The sequence below is a fragment of the Coregonus clupeaformis genome, chromosome 19 (genome assembly GCF_020615455.1).
Source record: "Coregonus clupeaformis isolate EN_2021a chromosome 19, ASM2061545v1, whole genome shotgun sequence".
In the NCBI taxonomy this organism is placed as follows: Eukaryota; Metazoa; Chordata; class Actinopteri; order Salmoniformes; family Salmonidae; genus Coregonus; species Coregonus clupeaformis.
The window spans coordinates 25,751,689-25,778,754 of record NC_059210.1 but is presented as its reverse complement, the minus strand read 5'-3'; the positions used below and the strand labels follow the sequence as shown (position 1 = coordinate 25,778,754).

General features: G+C 47.4%; 1 protein-coding gene across 7 annotated transcripts in view; it reads right to left on the bottom strand.

Annotated features, from left to right (window-relative positions):
- Nucleotides 1-27,066, bottom strand: part of LOC121531766 (NT-3 growth factor receptor) — a 271,096-nt gene that overhangs the window by 208,847 nt on the left and 35,183 nt on the right. For all 7 annotated transcript variants that reach the window (XM_045227136.1, XM_045227138.1, XM_045227137.1 and 4 more), the window contains exon 3: nucleotides 17,736-17,807. In XM_045227136.1, the coding sequence (XP_045083071.1) occupies nucleotides 17,736-17,807 (72 nt within the window). The remainder of the gene's footprint in view (nucleotides 1-17,735; nucleotides 17,808-27,066) is intronic.

Genomic DNA, 27,066 nt, shown 5'->3' with positions numbered 1-27,066 from the left:
GACATAGTGTCTGTCTGCATCGTTGTCGCGCAGACACATACACATGTATATGTGCACACGTATATGTGCACGTGTGCACGTCCACGTGTATACTTGTACACATACATTTGTACACATACAAGCAACAGAATGTATTGGCTACATTCACACATTTTCACACACTACATGTACATGCACATTATTACAGAGAAACACTCTCTCACACCGCACATGTTCACATCATGATATGTGCGAGGACCACATGTGGTGTGCACGTGTTTGTGCGCATGTGTACTTGGACTTGCACATGCTACATGCCCATGTACACGTGCGCACAAATACGTGCACAGTCCACGAACATATCATGGTTGTGGTCCATAGTTTTTCCATGTCAGATTACATTCGGAGATAAGGCTTGGAAGGATAAATAATGAATAAATTACCATGTTAAATAACATCTCTTATAAATGCATGTCACAGAGAATGTGTATAGGCTATACTCAAACAAATGTTTTCTGTCTGACACGTCCCTGGGCACAGCACACAGCACATGCAGATGCGCCCAAGCAACCCTCTCACAAACCCAGCTTCTGCATTTTTACACACAGAGTAAACGACATCTGAAAAGACCTTAAACAGGGAAGGGGATGGAGGAGGTCAGAGCTAAAACAGGGAAGGGGATGGAGGGGGTCAGAGCTAAAACAGGGAAGGGGATGGAGGGGGTCAGAGCTAAAACAGGGAAGGGGATGGAGGGGGTCAGAGCTAAAACAGGGAAGGGGATGGAGGGGGTCAGAGCTAAAACAGGGAAGGGGATGGAGGGGGTCAGAGCTAAAACAGGGAAGGGGATGGAGGGGGTCAGAGCTAAAACAGGGAAGGGGATGGAGGGGGTCAGAGCTAAAACAGGGTCAGAGTAAGCTCTGGTCTCTAAGCAGCAACTAAAAGGAGAAACGTTAAAGAAAATCTGACCACACACACAAACACGTCACCAGAGAGTGAGGACTGACAGTCTCTTTGGATCCGATTTGTGTGGGCTTTGGCTTGAGCTGACGAACGTTTGATACAAATGTAAGTATCAAGATTTAGGAAAACACTCACCATGATCACACATCAAACTTTTGTACCTGCGCCACACAGAGGACTTGATCTCAAATGTCCGTAACACCCGTATGTCTGCCCTCTTAAATCCAGGGATCCGTCCTGGGAGCGGCATCTCGTGGACATCGGCGAAGTTGTTGACATAGTGGACGATTCGCTGAATGTCCTTGTAGGACAGCAACCATTTGCTGGCGAGACGACCACCAAACCTCATCTTCCTTTGAGCCACACCATGTTCCTTGTAGAACTTTTTCACTGCAGTCAGCTTTCTGTAGAAATTCTGAGACCAGAAAATAAATTATTTAAAACATGCCTTTAATATGTGCTGAAAGGCACAGTGTATTCTCAGCTCTTTTATTTATATTCATGATACAGCCTACGGATCATTTTTCTTAAATACCTTATGAACTTTTTAATACTGTTGCCGCCCCAATAATAACAGAAAAAATCTAGTTGTATTACTCTGAAGAAAACTTCCGCGTGTAGGAGCTTGAATGTTTCTCTGCAGATTTGCTGGCTATCAAGGAAATATGAAGTCTTCTGATGTTTCCTTTCTGTTTGTTTGCTCCTTTTCGATCTGTCTTCATGCAACCAGCGATCTTGCCAATGAGCACTCAATGTTTTTTATCTGAAAAATAAGACAATTAGCAATATATCATTCTTTAACGTTCAGTCATCGTCATAATCTATTCTAGACAATACATTTTCAATAACACACAAACTACACATAACCTGCACTCATTGAAATGCATATGTGAATCCCTTTATAGAACTTTATAGATGGTAATTTCATGCATTTATGTAACCTGTCTTTAGGACAAATAGGACAAATATAAGCACCCACCACACACACACATACACAGGTACCATAAGTTACTGCAAATGTGTTATGGGCTACACATTGCCCACGCACACACACAAACAGGTAACATAAGTTACTAGCTACATAGCTAGCTAAGTTGCATAGGCTACAAATCCCCCAATTCTCTCTCTCTCTCTCCCATGCCACACATTTACTCACTCACACACACACTTGGCTTTAATACACTAGCAAACTAGTCGGTCTACTTGTGCCTTATCACACACACACAGACTCGGACAAATAGACAGACAAGAAACACGTGCACATTACACATTACTCACTCACAGCCAACTAAACTTGACTAATAGTTGAATGGCAAGCACTTACCATTGGTGAGTTAATTCATCTGGTCACGTCTCTTGACCATCTCCTTGGGGGTAAAAAGCAAATAGCAGAGCTTCCCTTCGTTGGACTTGCAAGTCTTTTCAATTTCTTCCCCAGCATCACTGACATATTCCCCCTCGACCGACTGAACCCCAGCATCACTGACATATTCCCCCTCGACCGACTGACCCCCAGCATCACTGACATATTCCCCCTCGACCGACTGAAGCACCGTAATTGACGTTTGCCTCCTCAAGAGACTCGACTTCGGTGAGCTCGTCCGAGTTGGTGCATGTGCTGTCTGCGGAGTCGCTGAAGGAGACGATCTCCGGCTCAGGGTACAAAAGTAGTTGCCAATAAGTTGACGCCACTGATCGTCTGAACCAGCTCGCAGCACAACATTACTATTTAAAAATCTAGCCATTTCTCTCTCTCTCGGGAATACATTGACGCAGTAGAAAGCTAAGCTAGCTAGCTAGCTAAGCTGTAGGCAGTAGCGACAGTGTGACTATGTATGATGTGAGACAGAGACAGTGTAGCCTGCAGTACACTTTTTGTACCGCAGGCTGATATGCTACAAATCATCAGATTGAATAGCCTATTGTAGCTTGATTCAAAAATATATAGCTAGCTAGCTAGTTTGTAATTCATTCATGATTTAAGAATAGGGGAGCGTTTTGATAGTGCAGATCAAATAGTGCTGCGAAAGCCTGATGTGATGTGTTACAAGCTAGCATCCACCAAACCGATGTAAAAGTGCTCTGTTGCTATGTTTCATCCTACATTTATAAGATTAAACACTATATTTATACTCCGAATTTGGCAATAATACATACAGATTATGAAAGCAAAGACATTAAATCTCATTAAATCTGTTGACAAAAATGGTCTCAGTTTCAGTTAGCTTCAGGGGCTTTTTTTGAGGGGTCTGAGTTCCTTTGGAACACTGCACAAAAAATTAAGCGAACAGCACTGAGTTCCCAAAAATTGGCTGAAAGGGACCAAGTGTGAAAACACCCTGAGGTGCTTGGATTCAAAATCTGAGTTTTTGACCAATAGTATTGCTTTAAAGTTAACCTCCGATCAGATATCAGACCTACAGGATGTAAAGACAACAGAACCTCTGCTACCCAGATGTGACACAAGAGGGGGTTGGAGCGATAATGCAGCATTACTAAGACAACACAAAGGCATCCTTGCATACAATTGATAAGAGTCACTTCGGGGGCTGGGCCGCACTACAAGTTGTGAAAGCTGTTCTCGCTGCTGTACAGATTTCTCTGATGTGATCTGAACATAAACTATTGGGGTGGTCAGAAGGGACTTGTCAACTCATCCCACTATCCCTGGCTGGCCCTCTCATCCCCCGCATGCAGAACAGGCACCGGTGGAGCAGCACAGAGCATGCTTCACCACAGCTACCACTACGGCTAGAACAGCTTGGGCCGTGGGAGTGAGGTGAGAGATGGCCAAAGGGAACCCAGTAACCTTCTCTACGCACACCGCCAACATGCTAGAGCACACACCCACACAGGCATCAGGATCCACCACTCCAACTGAAAGATAATGCAGTGACACATCACTCCAGAGATACAATACTCACTCACACACTCTCACGTGTTCAAACACATACACACACATACACCAACACACCTGATCTAATCAACTCTAGTAGCGGAAGAAGAAGCTACGTTCGTTAAGCTGCATCTCTTTCTCCACCCCCGTCTTCATTCTTCTACTCCATCCCCCTCTCCATTCTCCATCCCCCTCTCCATCCACCTCTCACTCTCCCTCTGTAATAGTGTGGCCTTGTCTGAGAATGAGCGGTGGAGAGAGTTCACAGACACTGATTACCGTTGAACAATAACGCCAGGCCTAACATAAAAAGCCAATTACAGCCTTAAACATTCTATCACCACTCCTTAAATAAAGATCATAGCGTTTTAGTTATACATGGCGATGAAGCACAATGGGGAGAGTGTGATAAAGTCAAATTCATTTTCAGCTCAACTCCTGCGCCCTGCCAAGTCATCCCGCGTTAGAGGTTCCTGCTGTGATCACCCCTGTGGTAAAAGAGCACAGGGGTGACAGCAGACGCAAGGAGATTTGTTCAATGAAAGAGAGGGGGAGAGAGTAAGACAGAGCAAACAGAGAGAAGACGAGACAGAAAGAGTGACAGAAAGAAAAACGCCCCAGTGTTCATGCTCCTAAATCTGGTTACTCAAGAGACAAGTAAGTAAAAATGTACAGACTGTACAGATGCTGTTTCCATTTCATTCCACTCCATATCAATCCTTGGCATGAATTGCCTAGTGGTTGGTCCCCAGGCTTTTACAGCCATTAATAACCATGAGTCATGAGACTGTGATCTTTGACTGTGGTACGATAGGGTACTGTGGGAGCCTAATGACTCTTTAACCTTGTTCAACGGTGACTCTAAAGTGCACATACATGTACACGCACACACACATGTACACGCATACACACACACAGCAGCCTGATCCACCCCCAACAGCAAACAGCCATGGCCTATATTCAAAACCTACAAATCATAAACACCATACATTTATCGCCCATGAAGGAACATGCTAAAATGTTTCTTTCTATGGTGCCAAATTAGAAACACAGCCACCAGATACCGTGACAGAATTATAAAAGTAATCTCCATCTCATGATTTAGATTCCGGCCTGAATGCATTTCTAAGTGGGCATATCCATCTCGGATGTGCTTCCCCTAGACTAGAGATCATCAACTAGATTCAGCCACAGGCTGATTTGTTCTTGAGTGGATGGTCAGGGGGCCGGAACATAATTACAAATAATTTGTAGACTGCAAATTGACCGCAAGAAGCCCACACAGATATAATTTTAGACTAAAACATCATCATTTTGTCATAACCCTGATCTGTTTCACCTGTCTTTGTGATTGTCTCCACCCCCTCCAGGTGTCGCCCATCTTCCCCATTATCCCCAGCGTATTTATATCTGTGTTCTCTGTTTGTCTGTTGCCAGTTCGTTTTGTTTTTCGTCAAGCCTACCAGCGTTTTTCCCCTTGCTCCTGTCTTTCTCAAGTTCCTGTTTACTAGTTTTCCCGGTTTTGACCATTCTGCCTGCCCTGACCCTGAGCCTGCCTGCCGTTCTGTACCTTGTCAGACCACCCTGGATTATTGACCTCTGCCTGCCCTGACCCTGAGACTGCCTGCCGTTCTGTACCTTTTGGACTCTGATCTGGATTACTGACCTCTGCCTGCCCTTGACCTGTCGTTTGCCTGCCCCCTGTTTTTGTAATAAACTTTTGTTACTCCGACTGTCTGCATCTAGGTCTTCTCCTGAAACGTGATAGTATGAACTGGCCATGACTGACCCAGCAGACAAGGACCAGCTCCGCAACGCAATCTCCTCCCAAGGAGTCACCATTGGAAGGCACGAGGAGTTGCATTGTGGTCTCATGGAAGGGTTCCAGACCTTGGCCGAACGCCATGACCGAGCGTTTAACACATTGCTGGAGCAATTCCGCGGGTTGTCTGTTAGGCAGCCTACCACGACGGTAACCTCCCAGCCCCTCAGTAACCCGCAGTGTGGCAGACTATGCAGTGGATTTCCGCATGTTGGCAGCTGATTTTGCCTGGAACCCGGAAGCGCTGTTCGACATGTTCCTGCACAGAGTATCGGAGGAAGTAAAGGATGAGCTTGCAGCCCGGGAACTACCGATAGATCTCGACTCGCTCATCGCCTTGACCATTCGGATCAATGGGCGACTATGGGAACGAAGGAAGGAGAGGAAGGATTCCACTTCTCCTCCAAGGCATCCCGGAAGTCCCCGACGGCTCCGTTGCCGAGAGAATCCGAGGTTACCCGAGTTCCCTGAGAGTCTCCGAAGTCTACTGATTCACCTCTTCCCGAGACAATGCAACTAGGCAGAGCAAGGATGTCTCCAGCCAAACGGTAATACAGGCTTCACACGAAGAGTTGCCTGTATTGCGGGACTACTGGTCATTTTGTGTCCACCTGTCCACTAAAAGACCAGGCTCACCGGTAGGAGCGAGTACTCTGGTGGGCCATACGGATAACTTTTCCTCTCCCCTTACTCACACCCCATTTCATGCCATCTTGATGTGGGGGAACCAGTCAAAATCTCTCCTGGTACTCATCGACTCTGGAGCCGATGAGAGCTTTATGGACGCTACCCTGGCGTCCGAGCTGGGCATCACCACTCAGCCCCTCTCCATTCCCATGGACGTTGGAGCGCTGGACGGGCGCTCTATAGGCCGGGTCAACCACAATACCACCCCCATCAACCTACGAGTATCAGGGAACCACAGCGAGATGATCCAATTCCTGCTAATTAAGTCTCCTCAGGTTCCCGTGGTATTGGGTTTCTCTTGGCTCCAGCGACCCAACCCCTTTATTGACTGGTCTACTGGTGCCATCATGGGCTGGAGCCCGTTCTGCCACGCCCATTGCCTGTAGTCAGCGCAGCCTGCCCCGGGACGTCTTCCTGGGGGCTCGGAAGTTGCCTCGGACCTCTCCGCCATTCCCGCGGATTACCAGGATCTCCGAGAGGTGTTCATTAAGGCACGGGCTACTTCGCTTCCGCCACAACAACCCTATGACTGCGGAATTGACCTTGTCCCAGGCACCACTCCGCCCCGGGGACGACTGTTCTCGCTGTCGGACTCCCTAGGACTGTTGAGGACTCCCTAGGTTCCGGGTTCATCCGTCCTTCTGCCTCCCCCGCCGGCGCAGGTTTCTTCTTTTTGGAGAAGAAGGACAAAACCCTGCGCCCGTGCATCGACTACCGGGGCCTCAACGACATCACGGTGAAGAACCGCTACCCGCTACCACTCATCTCCTAGGCCTTCGAGACGCTCCGGGGGGCCAACGTGTTCTCCAAGCTGGACCTACGGAACGCCTACCACCTGGAGCGGTTACGGGAGGGGGACGAGTGGAAGACTGCCTTCAACACGGCCAGCGGTCACTACGAGTATCTGGTCATGCCATTTGGCCTTACCAATGCTCCAGCTGTGTTCCAGGCCCTGGTAAATGATGTTCTCCACGACATGTTGAACCGGTTCATCTTTGTCTACCTTGACGACCTCCTCGTCTTTTCACGCTCTGCCCAAGAACACATGCTCCACGTCTGACAGGTCCTCCAACGCCTACTGGAGAACCAGCTTTTTATGAAAGCGGAGAAATGTGAATTCCATCGCTCCACCATCCCCTTCCTGGGCTATATCATTGCTGCAGGGAGTGTACAGATGGATCCTGGGAAGGTGAGAGTGGTGGTGGATTGGCCCCAGCCTACGTCCAGAGTGCAGCTGCAACGTTTCCTGGAATTCGGCAACTTTTATCGTCGCTCTATCTGGGGTTACAGCACCCTGGCTTCCCCCCTGTCTGCACTCACATCTCCCAAGGTTCCGTTCACATGGTTCCCAGCTGCTGACTGAGCGTTCCGGGACATCAAACATCATTTCACCACTGCTCCCATCTTGGGTCATCCTGACCTGTCCTGCCAGTTCGTGGTGGAGGCTGATGCTTCGGATGTCAGAGTGGGGGCAGTCCTGTCCCAGTGTTCGGCCCTGGACCTCAAGTTACATCCCTGCGCCTTCTTCTCCCATCGCCTCAACACCACAGAGAGGAATTACGATGTGGGGAATCGTGAGCTTTTCACGGTGAAGATGGCGATGGAGGAGTGGAGGCACTGGCTGGAGGGGGCGGAACATCTGTTCATTGTGTGGACAGACCACAAGAACTTGGAATATCTCCGCACCGCCAAGCGTCTCATTTCCAGGCAAGCTAGGTGGGCCTTGCTTTTCACCCAGATAACTGGATGTTTGTTCCTGACGCTGTCTGCTCCTGGGTACTGGAGTGGGCCCACTCCTCCAGGCTTGCCTGCCACCCGTCCCTGGTCTCACATATCCCTGGACTTTGTCACGGGTCCTCCCCCGTCTGATGGGAACACCGCCATCCTGATAGTTGTGGACTGGTTTTCCAAAGCCGCCCACTTCATTCCTCTCCCCAAGCTACCGTCCACCAAAGAGACGGCCCAGATTATGGTGCAGCACGTCTTCCGGATCCATGGACTCCTTGTGGACATGGTCTCCAACCAGGGACCTCAGTTCTCATCCAGGTTCTGGAAGACGTTCTGCACACTCATTGGGTCATCGGCCAGCCTGTCATCCGGTTTCCACCCTCAGTCCAACAGCCAGTCAGAGCGAGCTAACCAAGACCTGGAGCCAACTCTGCACTGCCTGGTTTCCGCCAACCCCACCACCTGGAGCCAGCAACTAGTGTGGGTCGAATATGCCCGCAACACCCTTACCTGCTCTGCCATGGGTCTTTTGCCCTTTGAGTGTTCCCTGGGTTATCAGCCTCCGCTCTTCCCGGTGCAAGAGGAAGAGGTCGGCATACGCTCGGCCCAGATGTTTGTCTGCCGCTGTCGTCGTACTTGGAGGAGAGCCTGGTCAGCTCTTCTCAAGACCACCTCCAGGTATCGATGACAAGCGGACCACCACCGGTATCGCCTCGGGCAGAAGGTATGGCTGTCCACCCGTGATCTGCCCCTCCGGGTGGAGTCACACAAACTTTCCCCCCTTTCCCCATCTCCAAGATCATTAGCCCCTCTGCTGTTCGTCTTCTGTTGCCCCGTACCCTCCGTATACATCCCACTTTTCATGTGTCTAGGATCAAACCCATGTCTCACAGCCCTTTGTCTCCTGTTTCCAGGCCCACCCCTCTCCCCCGTGTCATCGATGGCCAACCGGCATACACGATAAGGCGTCTCCTGAAGGTTCGACCTCGGGGCAGGGGATTCCAGTACCTGGTTGACTTGGAGGGCTATGACCCGGAGGAGAGGTGCTGGGTCCCCACTAGGGACATCCTGGACCCAGGCCTCATCGCTGACTTTCAACGCCGGCACCCCAGTCAACCAGGTATGCGCCCAGGTAGGACGCCAGGTGGCGCCCCTAGTGGGGGGGTACTGTCACACCTTGATCTGTTTCACCTGTCTTTGTGATTGTCTCCAGCCCCCTCCAGGTGTCGCCCATCTTCCCAATTATCCCCAGTGTATTTATACCTGTGTTCTCTGTCTGCCCTGACCCTGAACCTGCCTGCCGTTCTGTACCTTATCACACCACCCTGGAATATTGACCTCTGCCTGCCTTGACCCTGAGACTGCCTGCTGTTCTGTACCTTTTGGACTCTGATCTGGATTACTGACCTCTGCCTCCCCTTGACTTGTCGTTTGCCTGCCCCCCTGTCTTTGTAATACACTTTTGTTACTTCGACACTGTCTGCATCTGGGTCTTCTCCTGAAACGTGATACATTTCAAACCTTGCTTACATTTGTATATAATCACATCCTGTATCTCTCTATTATGCGTGGGAATACTTTGGAACAGATTTCCAAAATTAAAATTAATTGGAGCTGATTTTCTGGTGTTTTTACAGTCTTTTAAGTCCAACAATTAAAAATGTATTTTTGGCTCAAAAAACTTGGGGCCAAATTCGTCCCGGTGGCCACCAGTTGAGGAACCCTACCCTAGACAGTGGCGATAAAAAGCAATCTTTGGAGAATTGTAAGGTGATTATTGAGTAATAAGTGTCCTTGCAGCAATATTTCAAGAAAATCACTGATAGATAAATGTCAATGAGGGGAGGCAACCAAGAGCAATTTCCCCTGAACTTTGGTTAGAGACTGAAGTAGGGCACCTACAGTATTTGTTAATGTGTATGCATCAGTGGAGGCCCCTCAGAGGAGAAAGGGAGGATCATCCTCCTCAGTGAATTTCATAAAAATCTAAATAGTGAAACATAAAAAAAGTTATCCTTTTTAGATAACCTATACTAAATAATTAATTAAAACACACTGTTTTGCAATGAAGGTCTACAGTTGCCTCAACAGCATTCTCTGGTGTAGCACCATGGTGTAGCAGGAGGACATCTAGTTTCCGTCCTCCTCTTGGTTCATTGACTGGTACAAAATCTAGGAGGATCATGGCTCTCACCCCCTTCCATAAACTTTCACAGTAATTATGACAACTTCCGGAGGACGTCCTCCAACTATCAGAAATCTTGCAGCATGAACTGACATGTTGTCCACCCAATCAAAGTATCAGAGAATGAATCTAGTACTGAAAGCATAAGCTACAGCTAGCACTGCAGTGCATAAAATGTGGTGAGTAGTTGACTCAAAGAGAGAGAAAGACAAGCTAGCAAATGCACCTAGCTAGTTTAGCCTACTCAAACAGAGAGGGATGCTATGTTAGCTAGCTGGCTATGACTATCCAACACTGGAAGTCTTCCAAATTAATTTATTGCCACCAGGGCCCGCTGGTGTAACTGCTAAACTGTTTGCTGTACACTGTACTGTATGATTGTAGCGTGTTTACTAACGTGTTAGTTCTAGTAGCTATGTTGACTATAAATGAGCTAATATGCTGACAACGATGTAGGCTGTGTGTAGCGGTTAGCGGTTATGGTATGAAGGTTTGGCTTGGAAAGGTTTTTTCGCCTGGTCACAGACAGCTGTTGTGTTATGCAATGAAGTCCACAAGTAAAGGGAAAAGGTGAGAGAAGGAGATCGCGTAGATGCGATAAGGAATTATACAACGAGCAAAGTGATCATGCTGTTTGAATGTGGCTGCTATGAAAGTGAACTTTTTTTCGTGATTTGTCCTAGAATTTGCAACTGCCCTTACCCGCAAGTGTGCAAGACGGTACTGAATGTGTCACTCTGTCACCTTGATTACTCAAATATTTATCTTGACCTGTGCACCTTGTAAACTTTGTAGGCTAGGTTGTGGCAACCTCATGATGGGTATAGGGACATTTTGAGTATTATGTAGTAGCCTAAACCTATCAATGTTACATTGAGCTGGGTGAATGGAATATGAATGACTGTCATCCAATATGCTGTAATATAAATAAAATCGTCCTCCCTCATCTTAAACGGCACCGACCGCCGCTGGTGTGAGTGTATCTTTGTATGGTTCTGCTAATTGTTCTTTAGTGTACATGTGGAATGATTCAAATATGTTCTTATGTTAATAAATAACTGCTGTATGTATACAGTACCAGTGATATCACACACCACATTTCATATGCTGTGGTTTGCCAACATTTGCATGGTATTTGCTCTGTAAGCACATATGCATAGATTGCACAGTGTGCACAGTATTATCAGTAGACACACTCACACACACTTTATAATTTAGGGATGCAAATACCTCTATAAATTCAAAATTGTTAAAAGACTGTGGCCTCACATACGTTCCTTTATATAGTAGAACATTATGAAAGCAATTTTCTGTTCCCTAAACTATACACACCACATAATCCAATTCCATTATAAACAAAAACCTTTCAAAAGTGGTAACATAAATGGTAAAGGTTCTGATTATTATATATATAATGTATATATCCAGGACCCTGCATTTTCAATCACAGTATTATTCCAGTTGCTACAGATGTGGGATCTTAATTCGAGACAGTTTTCTACAGCAGGAAAATAATCCTACAGCAACAGGAAATGTGAATAATTATGTGGATCATAATCAATGGACATTTTTGTAGAGGTTGATATATTTTTCGAAAGGGAAAATCAAGTCTGAAATTTCAAAGTGTAAATTACAAACTTCAGAAGCCTTTTTAAACCTCAAATACACTACAAGTTTAACATTTTCTGCATACAGGAATGCTCTCTGCAACAGGGTGATCAAATTAAGATTCTACATCTGTAGGAGCCGATTGGATTGATGGGATTCCCAGGTTTACAGTCACAGTTCATGTTGTCACAGGGCTGCACATCAAGACGGAACAGACAGCTAATGCTCTCACAACATTATGGGTCATATGTGTGTACAGGAACAGTACTAGGACAGACAGGTCAAGGAAAGCTGGGTGACTGACTCACAAGGTTGTCAAAGAAATCACTCATTCTGCAGAGAGGGACAGATTCAGTGAGAGTACAGCGACACAGCGGAGGTGGACTTTTTCTGGTGCTCTCCATCTCTCTTTCCCGTGAGAAGCATACTGATTGTAAGCATCGGCTACATGAATGCCTGGCATGAATAATAAACAATGTCATTTCAGCAGCTGAGGAGGGTTCCTAAACGGGGGGCACGAAATAGAAAAAAAGATGAAGAAGGCTGAGCCATTGCAACACTGATATGATGATTTGTGATACAATATTCATTAATGTATGTGCAACTCATACGCTGTATGTGGACAGAGAACAAGGACACACAATGTGTTAGTGGTATCACGAGTGAGGAACAGACGGTCAGTGTGCCAAGATAGATTGGGGGCCACTGGTGCTAATCTTAGGATGGGTGCGTGATGGAATGGCCTGGATAGGGTGCCACACAACACCAAGGAGGCACATGATATGGTGGTGGATGAGTGACAATCAATAATGGTTAGCAGCTGGGTACGATAAAAGTAGATTGGAAGAGCAGTATATAAACTGAGAGATATTCCATGGAAATCATTCATATGACAAGAGGCTAAGCACGTAGTCACTGTTTGTGAATCCATTATTAAAACCATTAAATAATGATTGAATCAAATATCCATCTGTGTAACATACTCTCTTGCATTCTGAACTTCTCCATACCAGAAACTCATCATAACAAACACGGACCATGGCAAAAGCTGGAAGAGGAGAGAGATAGAGAGAAAAAAAATGAACAAAATAATGTCACATACGCCGAATACAACGTGTGTAGACTTTACCGTGAAATGCTTGCTTATGAGCCCTGCCCAACGATGCAGAGTTTTAAAATAATAAGAAAAAGAAAATATTGTAACGAGGAATAAAATAAAATACACAAGAATGGAGCTATATACAGGGAGTACCAGTACCAGATCAATGTACATGGTATTTGAGGTAGATATGTACATGAAGGCAGAATAAAGTCACTAGGCATCAGAATAGATAATAATAAGTGTAAAATAAAGAACAGAGTAGCAACAGCAAATGATGAGTGTAAAAGTGTGTGTGTATATGTGTATATGTGTGTATATACATTTACATTTTAGTCATTTAGCAGACGCTCTTATCCAGAGCGACTTACAGTTAGTGAGTGCATACATTTTCATACTATATGTGTGTGCGTGTGTGAGTGTGTGTTTGTGTTGTGTGTTATGTGTGTGTGTGCGTATGCAGTGTATGTGAATGTGTGTGTATTTTGTGTGGGAGTGTCAATGTAGTGTGTGTGAGTGAGTGTGTATATAGTGTGCATATATGGTCTAGTGAGTGTGTGCAGGATCAGTGCAAGTGCAGATAGTCCGGGCAACCATTAATGAACTATTTAGAAGTTTTATGGCTATTTAGCAGTCTCATGGCTTGGGGGTAGAAGCTGTCTCGGAGCCTATTGGTCTGAAAGCCGATGCTCCGGTACCGTTTGCAGGACATTAGCGGAGTGAACAGTCTATGGCTTGGGTGGCTGGAGTCGTTGGCAATTTCTCGGGCCTTCCTCTGCGACCGCCTGGTATAGAGGTCCTGGATGGCAGGGAGCTCGGCCCCAGTGATGTACTGGGCTGTCCGCACCACCCTCTGTAGCGCTTTGTGGTCAAGGCCGGTGCATTTGCCATACCAAGCAGTGATGCAGACAGTCAAGATGCTCTCGATGGTGCATCTGTAGAACTTTTTGAGGATCTGAGGGCCCATGCCAAATCTTTTCAACCTCCTGAGGGGGAAGAGGCGCTGCCATGCCCTCTTCACGACAGTGTGGGTGTGTGTGGACCATGTTAAGTCCTTAGTGATGTGGACGCCAAGGAACTTGAAGCTCTCGACACGCTCCACTACAGCACCGTCGATGTGGATGGGGGCGTGCTCTCCCCTCTTTCTCCTATAGTCCACAACCAGCTCCTTGGTTTTACTGATGTTGAGGGAGAGGTTGTTGCCCTGGCACCACACTGCTAAGTTTCTGACCTCCTCCCTGTAGGCTGTCTCATCAGAGAGAGAGATAGAGAGATAAGGAGAGAGAGAGATCGAGAGAGAGAAAGGGAGAGAGAAAGAGAGAGAGAACACCTCCAAAGAATGCCCTGTCGGGGCTGGTGGGGGGGGGGGGGGGGGTTCATTCCTGGAAGTCACTGTGAAAGTGACATTTCAGTATGAAGACACACGGCATAGGGTTGAGAAGATTTAATGAGTGACTTTTTGGTCTCCCTCCACTACTGGAGGGAATAACCTTTACAATTTACCTGTGACAATGATCCTTCAAGATACTGTATATTGGGTGTCCTCTCATATCAAGGGATAAAAAATATGGACTTCAAGAAATCCAGACAGCAACCTTACATTCTGCCACACATAGCAGGAGACACATGAAATGAACCTTAGATTTCAAAAACAGGTTGGGCAAAGCTAGTTGAAACACAGAGAGCTTGGGTATTGATTTCATTGTCCTTTATCTTGAACAGTTGAGAGATCATTTTCATCCATGTTAGGAGAAAGGCCTTGAATAAACAACTGATAGTAAGACCCTCTGTATGTGTTTATAGTCAGTGTTTGACTTGGACTGAAATAGGTGCCGGTACTCATTTTGGGTGCCGGTACTGTTTATATTTAGGTGCAGGAGCTCCACATTACAGGAACAGGAGCTCAAGCAGTAGAACATTTGAGGTGCCGATACTCAGCTCCGGTGAGTTCCTGCCAAGTCAAGCACTGTTTATAGCAATGCACTGTGGGTCAAAGAACATTCAGGTCCAGGAGAAAACAAATATTTGTACAAATATCTAGTAATGTAGAATTGCATGGTGAAATCCAAATGGTCAAATTGGATTTAAACCCAATCCAATAACATAAATAACATATAGCTCAAATGAAATGATGGATGATTTACTGTAGCCCACAATACAATATATATGTATCATTCCCAGCCAGTCATTCCCAGCCTGCCAGGAGTTAGCTATTTCTGTTCCTGTTGAACTGAGCTCCTGCTGCACTGAGCTAGCCTGATGACTCACACTAAATTCTTCCGCTGCTCTGTAGTTCGCTGCATACTTTAGTCTGAGACTGCCATCATTGAAGTTGTTTGTTGTGAGGAGAGGCACGAGGGGCATTGTACAAAACAAAGTCATCAGCGATTGGATCGTATCAAAGCCATTGACAAATTATTTTGAAACCACCGCTTTACCAACGTGTGTTCTGGCTCTGGCCCAACCCATCGGTTTCTGGACCAATCATACGGCCCTGAATGTGTTCACATTCGGTGAAGGGTTGGGGAGGTACTCAGATCCAGACTCATTGCGGAGAAGAAACTAATATCCGTGGGCGTGGCGTAGCGTTTGGCTGGAGCAAGGAGTCTGGGTAGCCAGGCAAGCACTGAGCTGATTTATGGGCTGATTTAGATGGAATGCTTGTGACACAAAGCATAGGGAGCCTGCTCCCACACTGCTCCTGGGCTGGCCCACTTGACCGTGATGTGAATGACCGCTCTGGAAATCTGGGGGATTTCTCTACATAAAACCCAGCGCAGCGTGAAAGACATTGTCCACTAAGCACAAGGAGAGCTGTAATAAAACACTACAGCAATTCTCAATTCTGCTTCCCACTTCGCTCTCTATAACGGGGTGCATAGATCTAAGATGCCAAGATGACTCTGTAGAACCTATGCCCCAGCTCTGTAACCCGGTCCTTGCAGCTCTAGAGGTGGACTTATACAGTATAGTGTGTCTGTGGCCTTCTTCATCCATCATCCTTTATAATGAGAGCCCCATTAGCATGTCCATCTGCTCTGTTTGAGACAGTGGACAGTGAAAGGTGGGTATTTTAATGACTGTCCTTCCCATTATCACATGAAGAGGTGATAATGCAGTTACACTGCACAGGACACTGTTATGCATTCTAGTCAAGACCAGCTTCTCTGAATCATGTAAAATATGATAAAGAGATGCACGCACACACACACACTCACACACACTCTCTCTCACACACACACTCTCACACACACTCTCTCTCACACACACACTCACACACACTCTCTCTCTCACACACACACACGCACACACACACTAACACACTCTCTCTCACACACACACTCACACACACTCTCTCTCACACACACACTCACACACACTCTCTCTCACACACACACTCACACACACTCTCTCTCTCTCACACACACACACGCACACGCACACACACACTAACACACTCTCTCTCACACACACACTCACACACTCACTCAAACAGTTTTCTTCCTGTTTTTCCCCACACTCATTAACTTTCATGTGTACCCACTCACACGAAAATGTACATACATACATACATACATACATACATACATACATACATACATACATACATACATACATACAGACAAACATACACAAGAACAGTGATGAATATGTCAAAAGACATGGGTCTGCTGTACTGTAGTGTGTGATTGACAGCTGAGATGACAGACTGGTGAGTCCAGGTAGTAGACTGCTATTCAATTTCTTCCTCACTGTTTACTCTGGGAAATTGGGAAATAACAGCGCTGTCACACTCAAGAAGTCTTGCCTTTATTATGGAAATCAACAACACTTCGCTAGCGGTGCCACTCAGCCCATGCATATAGTCCCCAAACCACCTCCCCTTCCCTCACTCTTTACACAAACCACTGCACTTTTCACCAACCTGAAATTGGGTTCATTCAGAATATGTACACAGATACTGAAGAGTGTATACATATTGAAAGATAGAATGGAATAAATGCATCTGCTTGGAGGCCCAGCCTAGCTTACAAACCACATATATACATTATGAACAGACACAGCAACCATAACATGGTGGAACTGTGTTCAGCCGTGTGTGAAGCAGCCCAGGCACTGTACTTTAGCTGAACTAGGGTTGAGTCCCAAATGGCACCCTATTCCCTTTATAGTGCACTTATTTTGACCAGGGCCATGGTCAAAAGGAGTGCACTATAAAGGGAATAGGGTGCTATTTGAAACGCATCCTGGGACTAGGATATCACTGCAGCGGGAGTACACTACTTCCTGGAGAGGAGGGGTAAATTATGTATGTTAGGATAATGTATGCCTGGGTTGGGACATGGACTGTGCTAGAGAGGTTTGAGGGCCCCATGTCGAATGGGACGCCTGCATATTCACAATCAGGATTACAGTAGAAATGGCTGTGGTGATGGTCTCTAGCTTGTGCTAAACTGAACTCCACATGCTTTGGTAAATATGTGGCCTAGTCAATCTGAATATCTCACTGTCGAAGGAAGATCAGTCAGTAAGAGGGAGAGTCAGAGGGCGGTGAACTGTGAACAAAGCAGTCCGCCAAAGATAATTGAGGGGGAGAATCCACACGAAGAGGGGATGTGATGTACTGTATATTCTCATCTGTGTTTAACAGTAACAGACTCCTAGAGAGAGAGAGAGAGAGAGAGAGAGAGAGAGAGAGAGAGAGAGAGAGAGAGAGAGAGAGAGAGAGAGAGAGAGAGAGAGTGACAGAGTTAACAGTAACACTACTCACATGTAGCGCAGGTGGGGGTTCTGGGCGAAGGCTCTGGCCTGGATACCACGCAGGTTGCCGTTCATGATAGTTCTGGAAAAGACACACAGTTTCACAGACATGTAATATATGTTACTGTAAGATAATTACACACAGGCATGAGATAGTGTACATGTACACCAGGGAAAAAAGGGAAAAAAACAGATTCCCTTGAGGTTACTATTGTTGATACTGAAAGATATATCCTCCTTTGTTTTTTTGTTTGTTTTTGTTTTGTTTTGTTTTTTAGGGGGTAGATCAGCTTTAATATTGCAGATAGATTGTAACTTCCATCAATGTAATTGTCTGCATTACTTCCAATCCCCCATATTTTCTTTTTCTTGCAAATATATATATATATATATATATATATATATATATATATATATATATATATACACTGCTCAAAAAAATATAAAGGGAACACTAAAATAACACATCCTAGATCTGAATGAATGAAATAATCTTATTAAATACTTTTTTCTTTATATAGTTGAATGTGCTGACAACAAAATCACACAAAAATTATCAATGGAAATCAAATTTATCAACCCATGGAGGTCTGGATTTGGAGTCACACTCAAAATTAAAGTGGAAAACCACAATACAGGCTGATCCAACTTTGATGTAATGTCCTTAAAACAAGTCAAAATGAGGCTCAGTAGTGTGTGTGGCCTCCACATGCCTGTATGACCTCCCTACAACGCCTGGGCATGCTCCTGATGAGGTGGCGGATGGTCTCCTGAGGGATCTCCTCCCAGACCTGGACTAAAGCATCCGCCAACTCCTGGACAGTCTGTGGTGCAACGTGGCGTTGGTGGATGGAGCGAGACATGATGTCCCAGATGTGCTCAATTGGATTCAGGTCTGGGGAACGGGCGGTCCATAGCATCAATGCCTTCCTCTTGCAGGAACTGCTGACACACTCCAGCCACATGAGGTCTAGCATTGTCTTGCATTAGGAGGACCGCACCAGCATATGGTCTCACAAGGGGTCTGAGGATCTCATCTCGGTACCTAATGGCAGTCAAGCTACCTCTGGCGAGCACATGGAGGGCTGTGAGGCCCCCCAAAGAAATGTCACCCCACACCATGACTGACCCACCGCCAAACCGGTCATGCTGGAGGATGTTGCAGGCAGCAGAACGTTCTCCACAGCGTCTCCAGACTCTGTCACGTCTGTCACATGTGCTCAGTGTGAACCTGCTTTCATCTGTGAAGAGCACAGGGCGCCAGGGGCGAATTTGCCAATCTTGGTGTTCTCTGGCAAATGCCAAACGTCCTGCACGGTGTTGGGCTGTAAGCACAACCCCCACCTGTGGACGTCGGGCCCTCATACCACCCTCATGGAGTCTGTTTCTGACCGTTTGAGCAGACACATGCACATTTGTGGCCTGCTGGAGGTCATTTTGCAGGGCTCTGGCAGTGCTCCTCCTGCTCCTCCTTGCACAAAGGCGGAGGTAGCGGTCCTGCTGCTGGGTTGTTGCCCTCCTACGGCCTCCTCCACGTCTTCTGATGTACTGGCCTGTCTCCTGGTAGCGCCTCCATGCTCTGGACACTACGCTGACAGACACAGCAAACCTTCTTGCCACAGCTCGCATTGATGTGCCATCCTGGATGAGCTGCACTACCTGAGCCACTTGTGTGGGTTGTAGACTCCGTCTCATGCTACCACTAGAGTGAAAGCACCGCCAGCATTCAAAAGTGACCAAAACATCAGCCAGGAAGCATAGGAACTGAGAAGTGGTCTGTGGTCACCACCTGCAGAACCACTCCTTTATTGGGGGTGTCTTGCTAATTGCCTATAATTTCCACCTGTTGTCTATTCCATTTGCACAACAACATGTGAAATTTATTGTCAATCAGTGTTGCTTCCTAAGTGGACAGTTTGATTTCACAGAAGTGTGATTGACTTGGAGTTACATTGTGTTGTTTAAGTGTTCCCTTTATTTTTTTGAGCAGTGTATATATATATATATATACATATATATATATACAGTGAGGGAAAAAAGTATTTGATCCCCTGCTGATTTTGTACGTTTGCCCACTGACAAAGAAATGATCAGTCTATAATTTTAATGGTAGGTTTATTTGAACAGTGAGAGACAGAATAACAACAAAGAAATCCAGAAAAACGCATGTCAAAAATTTTATAAATTGATTTGCATTTTAATGAGGGAAATAAGTATTTGACCCCTCTGCAAAACATGACTTAGTACTTGGTGGCAAAACCCTTGTTGGCAATCACAGAGGTCAGACGTTTCTTGTAGTTGGCCACCAGGTTTGCACACATCTCAGGAGGGATTTTGTCCCACTCCTCTTTGCAGATCTTCTCCAAGTCATTAAGGTTTCGAGGCTGACGTTTGGCAACTCAAACCTTCAGCTCCTTCCACAGAGTTTCTATGGGATTAAGGTCTGGAGACTGGCTAGGCCACTGCAGGACCTTAATGTGCTTCTTCTTGAGCCACTCCTTTGTTGCCTTGGCCGTGTGTTTTGGGTCATTGTCATGCTGGAATACCCATCTACGACCCATTTTCAATGCCCTGGCTGAGGGAAGGAGGTTCTCACCCAAGATTTGATGGTACATGGCCCCGTCCATCGTCCCTTTGATGTGGTGAAGTTGTCCTGTCCCCTTAGCAGAAAAACACCCCCAAAGCATAATGTTTCCACCTCCATGTTTGACGATGGGGATGGTGTTCTTGGGGTCATAGGCAGCATTCCTCCTCCTCCAAACACGGCGAGTTGAGTTGATGCCAAAGAGCTCCATTTTGGCCTCATCTGACCACAACACTTTCACCCAGTTCTCCTCTGAATCATTCAGATGTTCATTGGCAAACTTCAGACGGGTATGTATATGTGGTTTCTTGAGCAGGGGGACCTTGCGGGCGCTGCAGGATTTCAGTCCTTCACTGCGTAGTGTGTTACCAATTGTTTTTTTGGTGACTATGGTCCCAGTTGCCTTGAGATCATTGACAAGATCCTCCCGTGTAGTTCTGGGCTGATTCCTCACCGTTCTCATGATCATTGCAACTCCACGAGGTGAGATCTTGCATGGAGCCCCAGGCCGAGGGAGATTGACAGTTATTTTGTGTTTCTTCCATTAGCGAATAATCGCACCAACTGTTGTCACCTTCTCACCAAGCTGCTTGGCGATGGTCTTGTAGCCCATTCCAGCCTTGTGTAGGTCTACAATCTTGTCCCTGACATCCTTGGAGAGCTCTTTGGTCTTGGCCATGGTGGAGAGTTTGGAATCTGATTGATTGATTGCTTCTGTGGACAGGTGTCTTTTATACAGGTAACAAGCTGAGATTAGGAGCACTCCCTTTAAGAGTGTGCTCCTAATCTCAGCTCGTTACCTGTATAAAAGACACCTGGGAGACAGAAATCTTTCTGATTGAGAGGGGGTCAAATACTTATTTCCCTCATTAAATGTATTAGTCCCATCCTTCAGCTCCATTCAACACCTCCCATCAATCTCTTAACACCATCCATATTGGATTTCTATTTGCCATATATTTTTCAACTGTACTGTGATGTTTTACTAAAGTTCTGAACCTTTCTATTCTCATTGTTTCTACAGATCGTAAATTGAAAATAAATTTTTTTGCTAAAAGTATTATTATATTATTGATCGATTGACTATGACTTTTCAGATCACCCAGTAGTGCTATCTGCAGGTTTAGCTCCAGGTAAATATTGCCATCCTTTAGCCATTCCTGGACCTGTGTCCAAAAACAAGCTACAAATGGACAGTACCAAAACAAATGATCTAATGATTCTGTCTCTTCGCAGCAAAATCTGCAGAGCTGGGAAGATTGTATCCCCTATATAAATAACATTCTATTGGTAACAATAATTTTATATAATAATTTAAATTGAAAAACTCTAAGTTTTGAATCCAGCGTCGTTTTGCGTATCAATTCATAAACACTATGCCATGGAATCGGTACGTCAAAAATCTCTTCCCAACTATTTTCAACTAACTTCAATCCTTTGGTCCTTAAATGAAACTGGTATACTTTTTTATTTATCACAATTTTCTTTAACCAATTATATTCTTTAATGCAAGGCCAACAGACAAGTTCCTTACCTTTTCCCCCTTCCTTTTCCATTTTTGCGGTAATGCTGCAATTATTTGGTTGTAATTTTGGGTAGAGCAGACATTTCCATATGTTTTTGTTAGCTGCATGTGTGACATAACTCCACCAGTCCTACCGATATTATCATTTAAGTCATTTAGCAGACGCTCTTATCCAGAGCGACTTACAGTTAGTGAATACATATATATATATTTTCATACTGGCCCCCCGTTGGAATCGAACCCACAACCCTGGCGTTGCAAACGCCATGCTCTATCAACTGAGCTACATCCCTGCCGGCCATTCCCTCCCCTACCCTGGACGACGCTGGGCCAATTGTGTGCCGCCCATGAGTCTCCCGGTCGCGGCCGGCTGCGACAGAGCCTGGATTCGAACCAGGATCTAGTGGCACAGTTAGCACTGCGATGCAGGGCCTTAGACCACTGCGCCACTCAGGAGTATAGAGTATTTACAAAGATTATACCTTTTTATCAATTAGTATATTTGAGTTTAACAATAATATTTGTTGCATTATTTGTTCTGTCGTTTCTGGAGGATTAAATTGAAATTGCAACCAACTTTCTATGGCTTGTTTTATAAATAGTGATATTTGGGAGATTATTTCCTTTTCAAATAACTTAAAGTGAGAGGTTGTAATCTGAATAAAGGGAAAAAGGCCATTCTTGAACATTGGGTGAGACAATCTTTCTAATTTGCTAGAGAACCAGTTCGGATTTAAGTATAACTTTTGTATGACTGAAGCTTTTAGTGATAGGTCTAATGCTTTAATATTTAATAATTTATGTACTCCGAATTCATATTCATTATATAAATAGGCCCGTTTAATTTTGTCTGGCTTGCCGTTCCAAATAAAATGGAATATATTTTTCTCATATAATTTTTAAAACTGTTCGCTAGGCGTAGGCAAGACCATAAGCAATTAGATAAACTGGGATGATACTATATCCTCCTTTGTTTACAGATAAAAGAAGCATAAGGGAAAATAAAATGCTATTCTATAATTAAAACCACCAACACAGTCCTGAGAGTGTGTCCATGGTAACCAGGTTTGTGCAGTGTTTTTTGGCTTCACTCACACTAAGGAGTAGGCACACAGGTTGCACAAACGTCACAGAAACCGCAATTGTCTGTTCATTGGTTGGAGATATGTTCTCATAAATTCCTCATTTACAGTTAAAAATGGGCTGTGATAGCAGTGCAAGGGAAGCATGTGAGGGAGTTTCTTTTACTTTTGTCTCTTTAACTGAATTTGACAGCGGCCAAGCTAACCAGTCAGACTGCGGGCCCGCAACTGGCAGCGTTTGGGGTAAATAGGGAAGCATTCTAAAAGTAATCTAGTCTCCCCTACTCCTCTCCCTCCTCATGGGGCATCATTACGGTCAGGATAGTATCAAGAGCCTGCATCTTCTCTCTCTCTCCTCGGCTAGCTTCACAAGGAGCTAAGATCAATTATGTATATTGAATCCATTTTTATCATAGGCATCTGCAAGCTGTTTATTTGCTCTGAACACGTGTCTCTTTTCATTAGAATCCATCTGAGAGAATGATTACATCAGAACAGTCCTGATGGCATCATACTGTGTAGCTAACACTGATGTGTAACTGTAACACTGGGTGTATGGTAAGCAAAATGGACATGTTAAGACATGTATTCCGCCATATTGAATTTGGCTTAAACAAGGGCAGCCCAGTGGGGAATACAGTGTGGTCAAGGTCAGACACATCAGGACCTGGGAGTGAAGACAGCCAGCGCAGGCGTGTCACATGTCCCCCTGTTGCTTGTACTCAAATATTAATATTAATCATCGAGGTGGGCTGGCTGAGGCTCTAAGGCCCATGAGGCTGACCCAGCGTGGACCAGAGTAGATCCTGCTCCGGCACTGCCTGGGCTGCCCACTCCCTGGTGAGTCATCCAAATCACCTGGCCCTGAACTGCTGTAGAGGAGACGGAGGGGAGGTAACGGAGGTGAGGTAGCGGAGGGGAGGGAGGGAGGCAGCAGAGGAGCCAAGGCCCACTCCAGGTGAGCCTGATGCTAATGAGAGGAGCTAATAGGTCTAGTGGTTAGACTGGAGGACACTAGGGGAGACTGGGGGAGGCTGGGGGAGACTGTGGGAGACTAGTAGATGCTCAGGCAGAGTAGGGGGATGGAGAGAGACTGGGGGCCGAGTGAGACTGGAGGAGTCTGGGGAGACTGGAGGAGACTGGAGGAGACTGGAGGAGCATGGAGGAGGCTTGGGAGACTGGAGGAACCTGGAGGAGACTGGGTGTTGGGCTAGACTGGGGGCCGGGCGAGACTGAAGGAGACTGGAGGAGACTGGAGGAGCCTGGGGAGACTGGAGGAGACTGGGGAGAATGGAGGAGACTGGAGGAAACTCGGGAGACTGGAGGAGGCTGGGGAGACTGGTGAGACTGGAGGAGGCTGGAGGAGAATGGGGAGACTGGAGGAGACTAGGGAGAATGGAGAAGACTGGGGAGACTGGAGGAGCCTGGGAGACTGGTGGAGCCTGGAGGAGACTGGGGAGACTGGAGGAGGCTGGAGGAGACTGGAGGAGCCTGGGAGACTGGTGGAGACTGGAGGAAACTGGGGAGACCAGAGGACGCTGGGAGAATGGAGGAGTCTGGTGGAGACTGAAGGAGCCTGGGGAGACTGGAGGAGACTGGAGGAGACTGGAGAGACTGGAGAAGGCTGGAGGAGCCTGGAGGACACTGGGGAGACTGGAGGAGACTAGGGAGAATGGAGAAGACTGGGGAGACTGGAGGAGCCTGGAGGAGACTGGGGAGCCTGGAGGAGACTGGGAATAATGGATGAGACTGGAGGAAACAGGGGAGACTGGAGGAGACTGGGTAGACTGGAGGAGACTGGAAGAGACTGGGGGCTGGAGGAGACAGGAAGAGACTGGAGGAGACTGGGCACTGGAGGAGACTGGAGGAGACTGGGGAGACTGGAGGAGATTGGGGGCCGGGCGAGGCTGGGGGCCGGGCGAGACTGGAGGAGACTGGAGGAGGCTGGAGGAGAATGGGGAGACTGGAGGAGACTGGTGGCTGGAGGAGACTGGAGGAGACTGGAGAGACTGGAGGAGACCGGGGAGACTGGGAGACTGGAGGAAACTGGGGAGACCAGTGGAGACTGGGGAGAATGGATGAGTCTGGTGGAGACTGAAGGAGCCTGGGGAGACTGGAGGAGACTGGAGGAGACTGGAGGAGACTGGAGAGACTGGAGGACGCTGGAGGAGCCTGGAGGACACAGGGGAGACTGAGGGAGACTAGGGAGAATGGAGAAGACTGGGGAGACTGGAGGAGACTGGAGGAGACTGGGGAGACTGGAGGAGACTGGGGAGAATGGATGAGACTGGAGGAAACAGGGGAGACTGGAGGAGACTGGATATACTGGAGGAGACTGGAGGAGACTGGAAGAGACTGGGGGCTGGAGGAGACTGGAAGAGATTGGAGGAGACTGGGAATTGGAGGAGACTGGAGGAGACTGGGGAGACTGGAGGAGATTGGGGGCCGGGCGAGACTGGGGGCCAGGGAGACTGGAGGAGACTGGAGGAGCCTGGGAAGACTAGGGAGACTGGAGGAGAATGGGGAGACTGGAGGAGACTGGAAGAGACGGGGGAGAATGGAGGAGACTGGGTGCCGGGAAAGACTGGAGGAGACTGGAGAGAATGGAAGAGACTGGAGGAGACTGGTAAGAGTGGAGGAGACTGGAGGAGACTGGTAAGAGTGGAGGAGACTGGAGGAGACTGGAGGAGCATGGAGGAGACCGGAGGAACCTAGAGGAGACTAGAGGAGAGTAAAGGAGACTGGGGAGACTGGAGGAGTCTGGAGAAGGCTTGGGAGACTGGAGGAACCTGGAGGAGACTGGGGGTTGGGCTAGACTGGGGGCCGGGCGAGACTGAAGGAGACTGGAGGAGACTGGAGGAGCCTGGGGAGACTGGAGGAGACAGGGGAGAATTGAGGAGACTGGAGGAAACTCGGGAGACTGGAGGAGGCTGGGGAGACTGGTGAGACTGGAGGAGGCTGGAGGAGAATGGGGAGACTGGAGGAGACTGGAGGAGACTGGTGGCTGGAGGAGACTGGAGGAGTCTGAGGAGACTGGAGGATGCTGGGGAGACTGGGGAGACTGGAGGACACTGGGGAGACAAGAGGATGCTGGGAGAATGGAGGAGTCTGGTGGAGACTGAAGGAGCCTGGAGAGACTGGAGGAGACTGGAGGAGACTGGAGAGACTGGAGGAGGCTGGAGGAGCCTGGAGGACACTGGGGAGACTGGAGGAGACTGGGGAGACTGGAGGAGACTGGGGAGAATGGATGAGACTGGAGGAAACAGGGGAGACTGGAGGAGAATGGATAGATTGGAGGAGACTGGAGGAGACTGGAAGAGACTGGAGGAGACTGGGAACTGGAGGAGACTGGAGGAGACTGGGGAGACTGGAGGAGATTGGGGGCCGGGCGAGACTGGGGGCCAGGGAGACTGGAGGAGACTGGAGGAGCCTGGGAAGACTAGGGAGAAAGGAGGACTGGAGGAGTATGGGGAGACTGGAGGAGCCTGGAGAAGACTGTGGAGACAGGAGGAGACTGGGTGCCGGGCAAGACTGGAGGAGACTGGAGAGAATGGAAGAGACTGGAGGAGACTGGTAAGAGTGGAGGAGACTGGAGGAGACTGGTAAGAGTGGAGGAGACTGGAGGAGACTGGGAGCTGGAGGAGACTGGATGAGACTGGGGACTGGAGGAGACCGGGGAGACTGGAGGAGTCTGGAGGAGACTGGAGGAGACTGGGGAGACTGGAGGAGACTGGAGGAGACTCGGGGCCGGGCGAGACTGGAGGAGGCTGGGAGAGCCTGGAGGAGACTGGAGGAGACTGGGGTGGACTAGGGAAAGATGGATGAGCTAATAAGAGAGGCTGGAAAAGAGGGGAGGCGGAGGGGCCCGGGGAGACTGGGAAAGAGACTACAGGATACCATCTCCATCCCAGAGGGGAGTCTTGCCCACAGTTCCAGAGGGACCAGGATGGCTGAGGGTGGGCAGTGGGCATGGGGGGAAGGAATCAGCATGGCAGGGAGGAAGGAGTCTTATCACACCATTTGGCTGATGCCAGGGGGTTTAGGGAAAGGAAAGGGAAAGGGGACGTAATTAAATGTCCTGGCTGCTATTCCAGCGTTATTTGATCAGTGTAAAATGGGCCGTAGGGAGGCCCTGTTGTTTGAGGCAGGC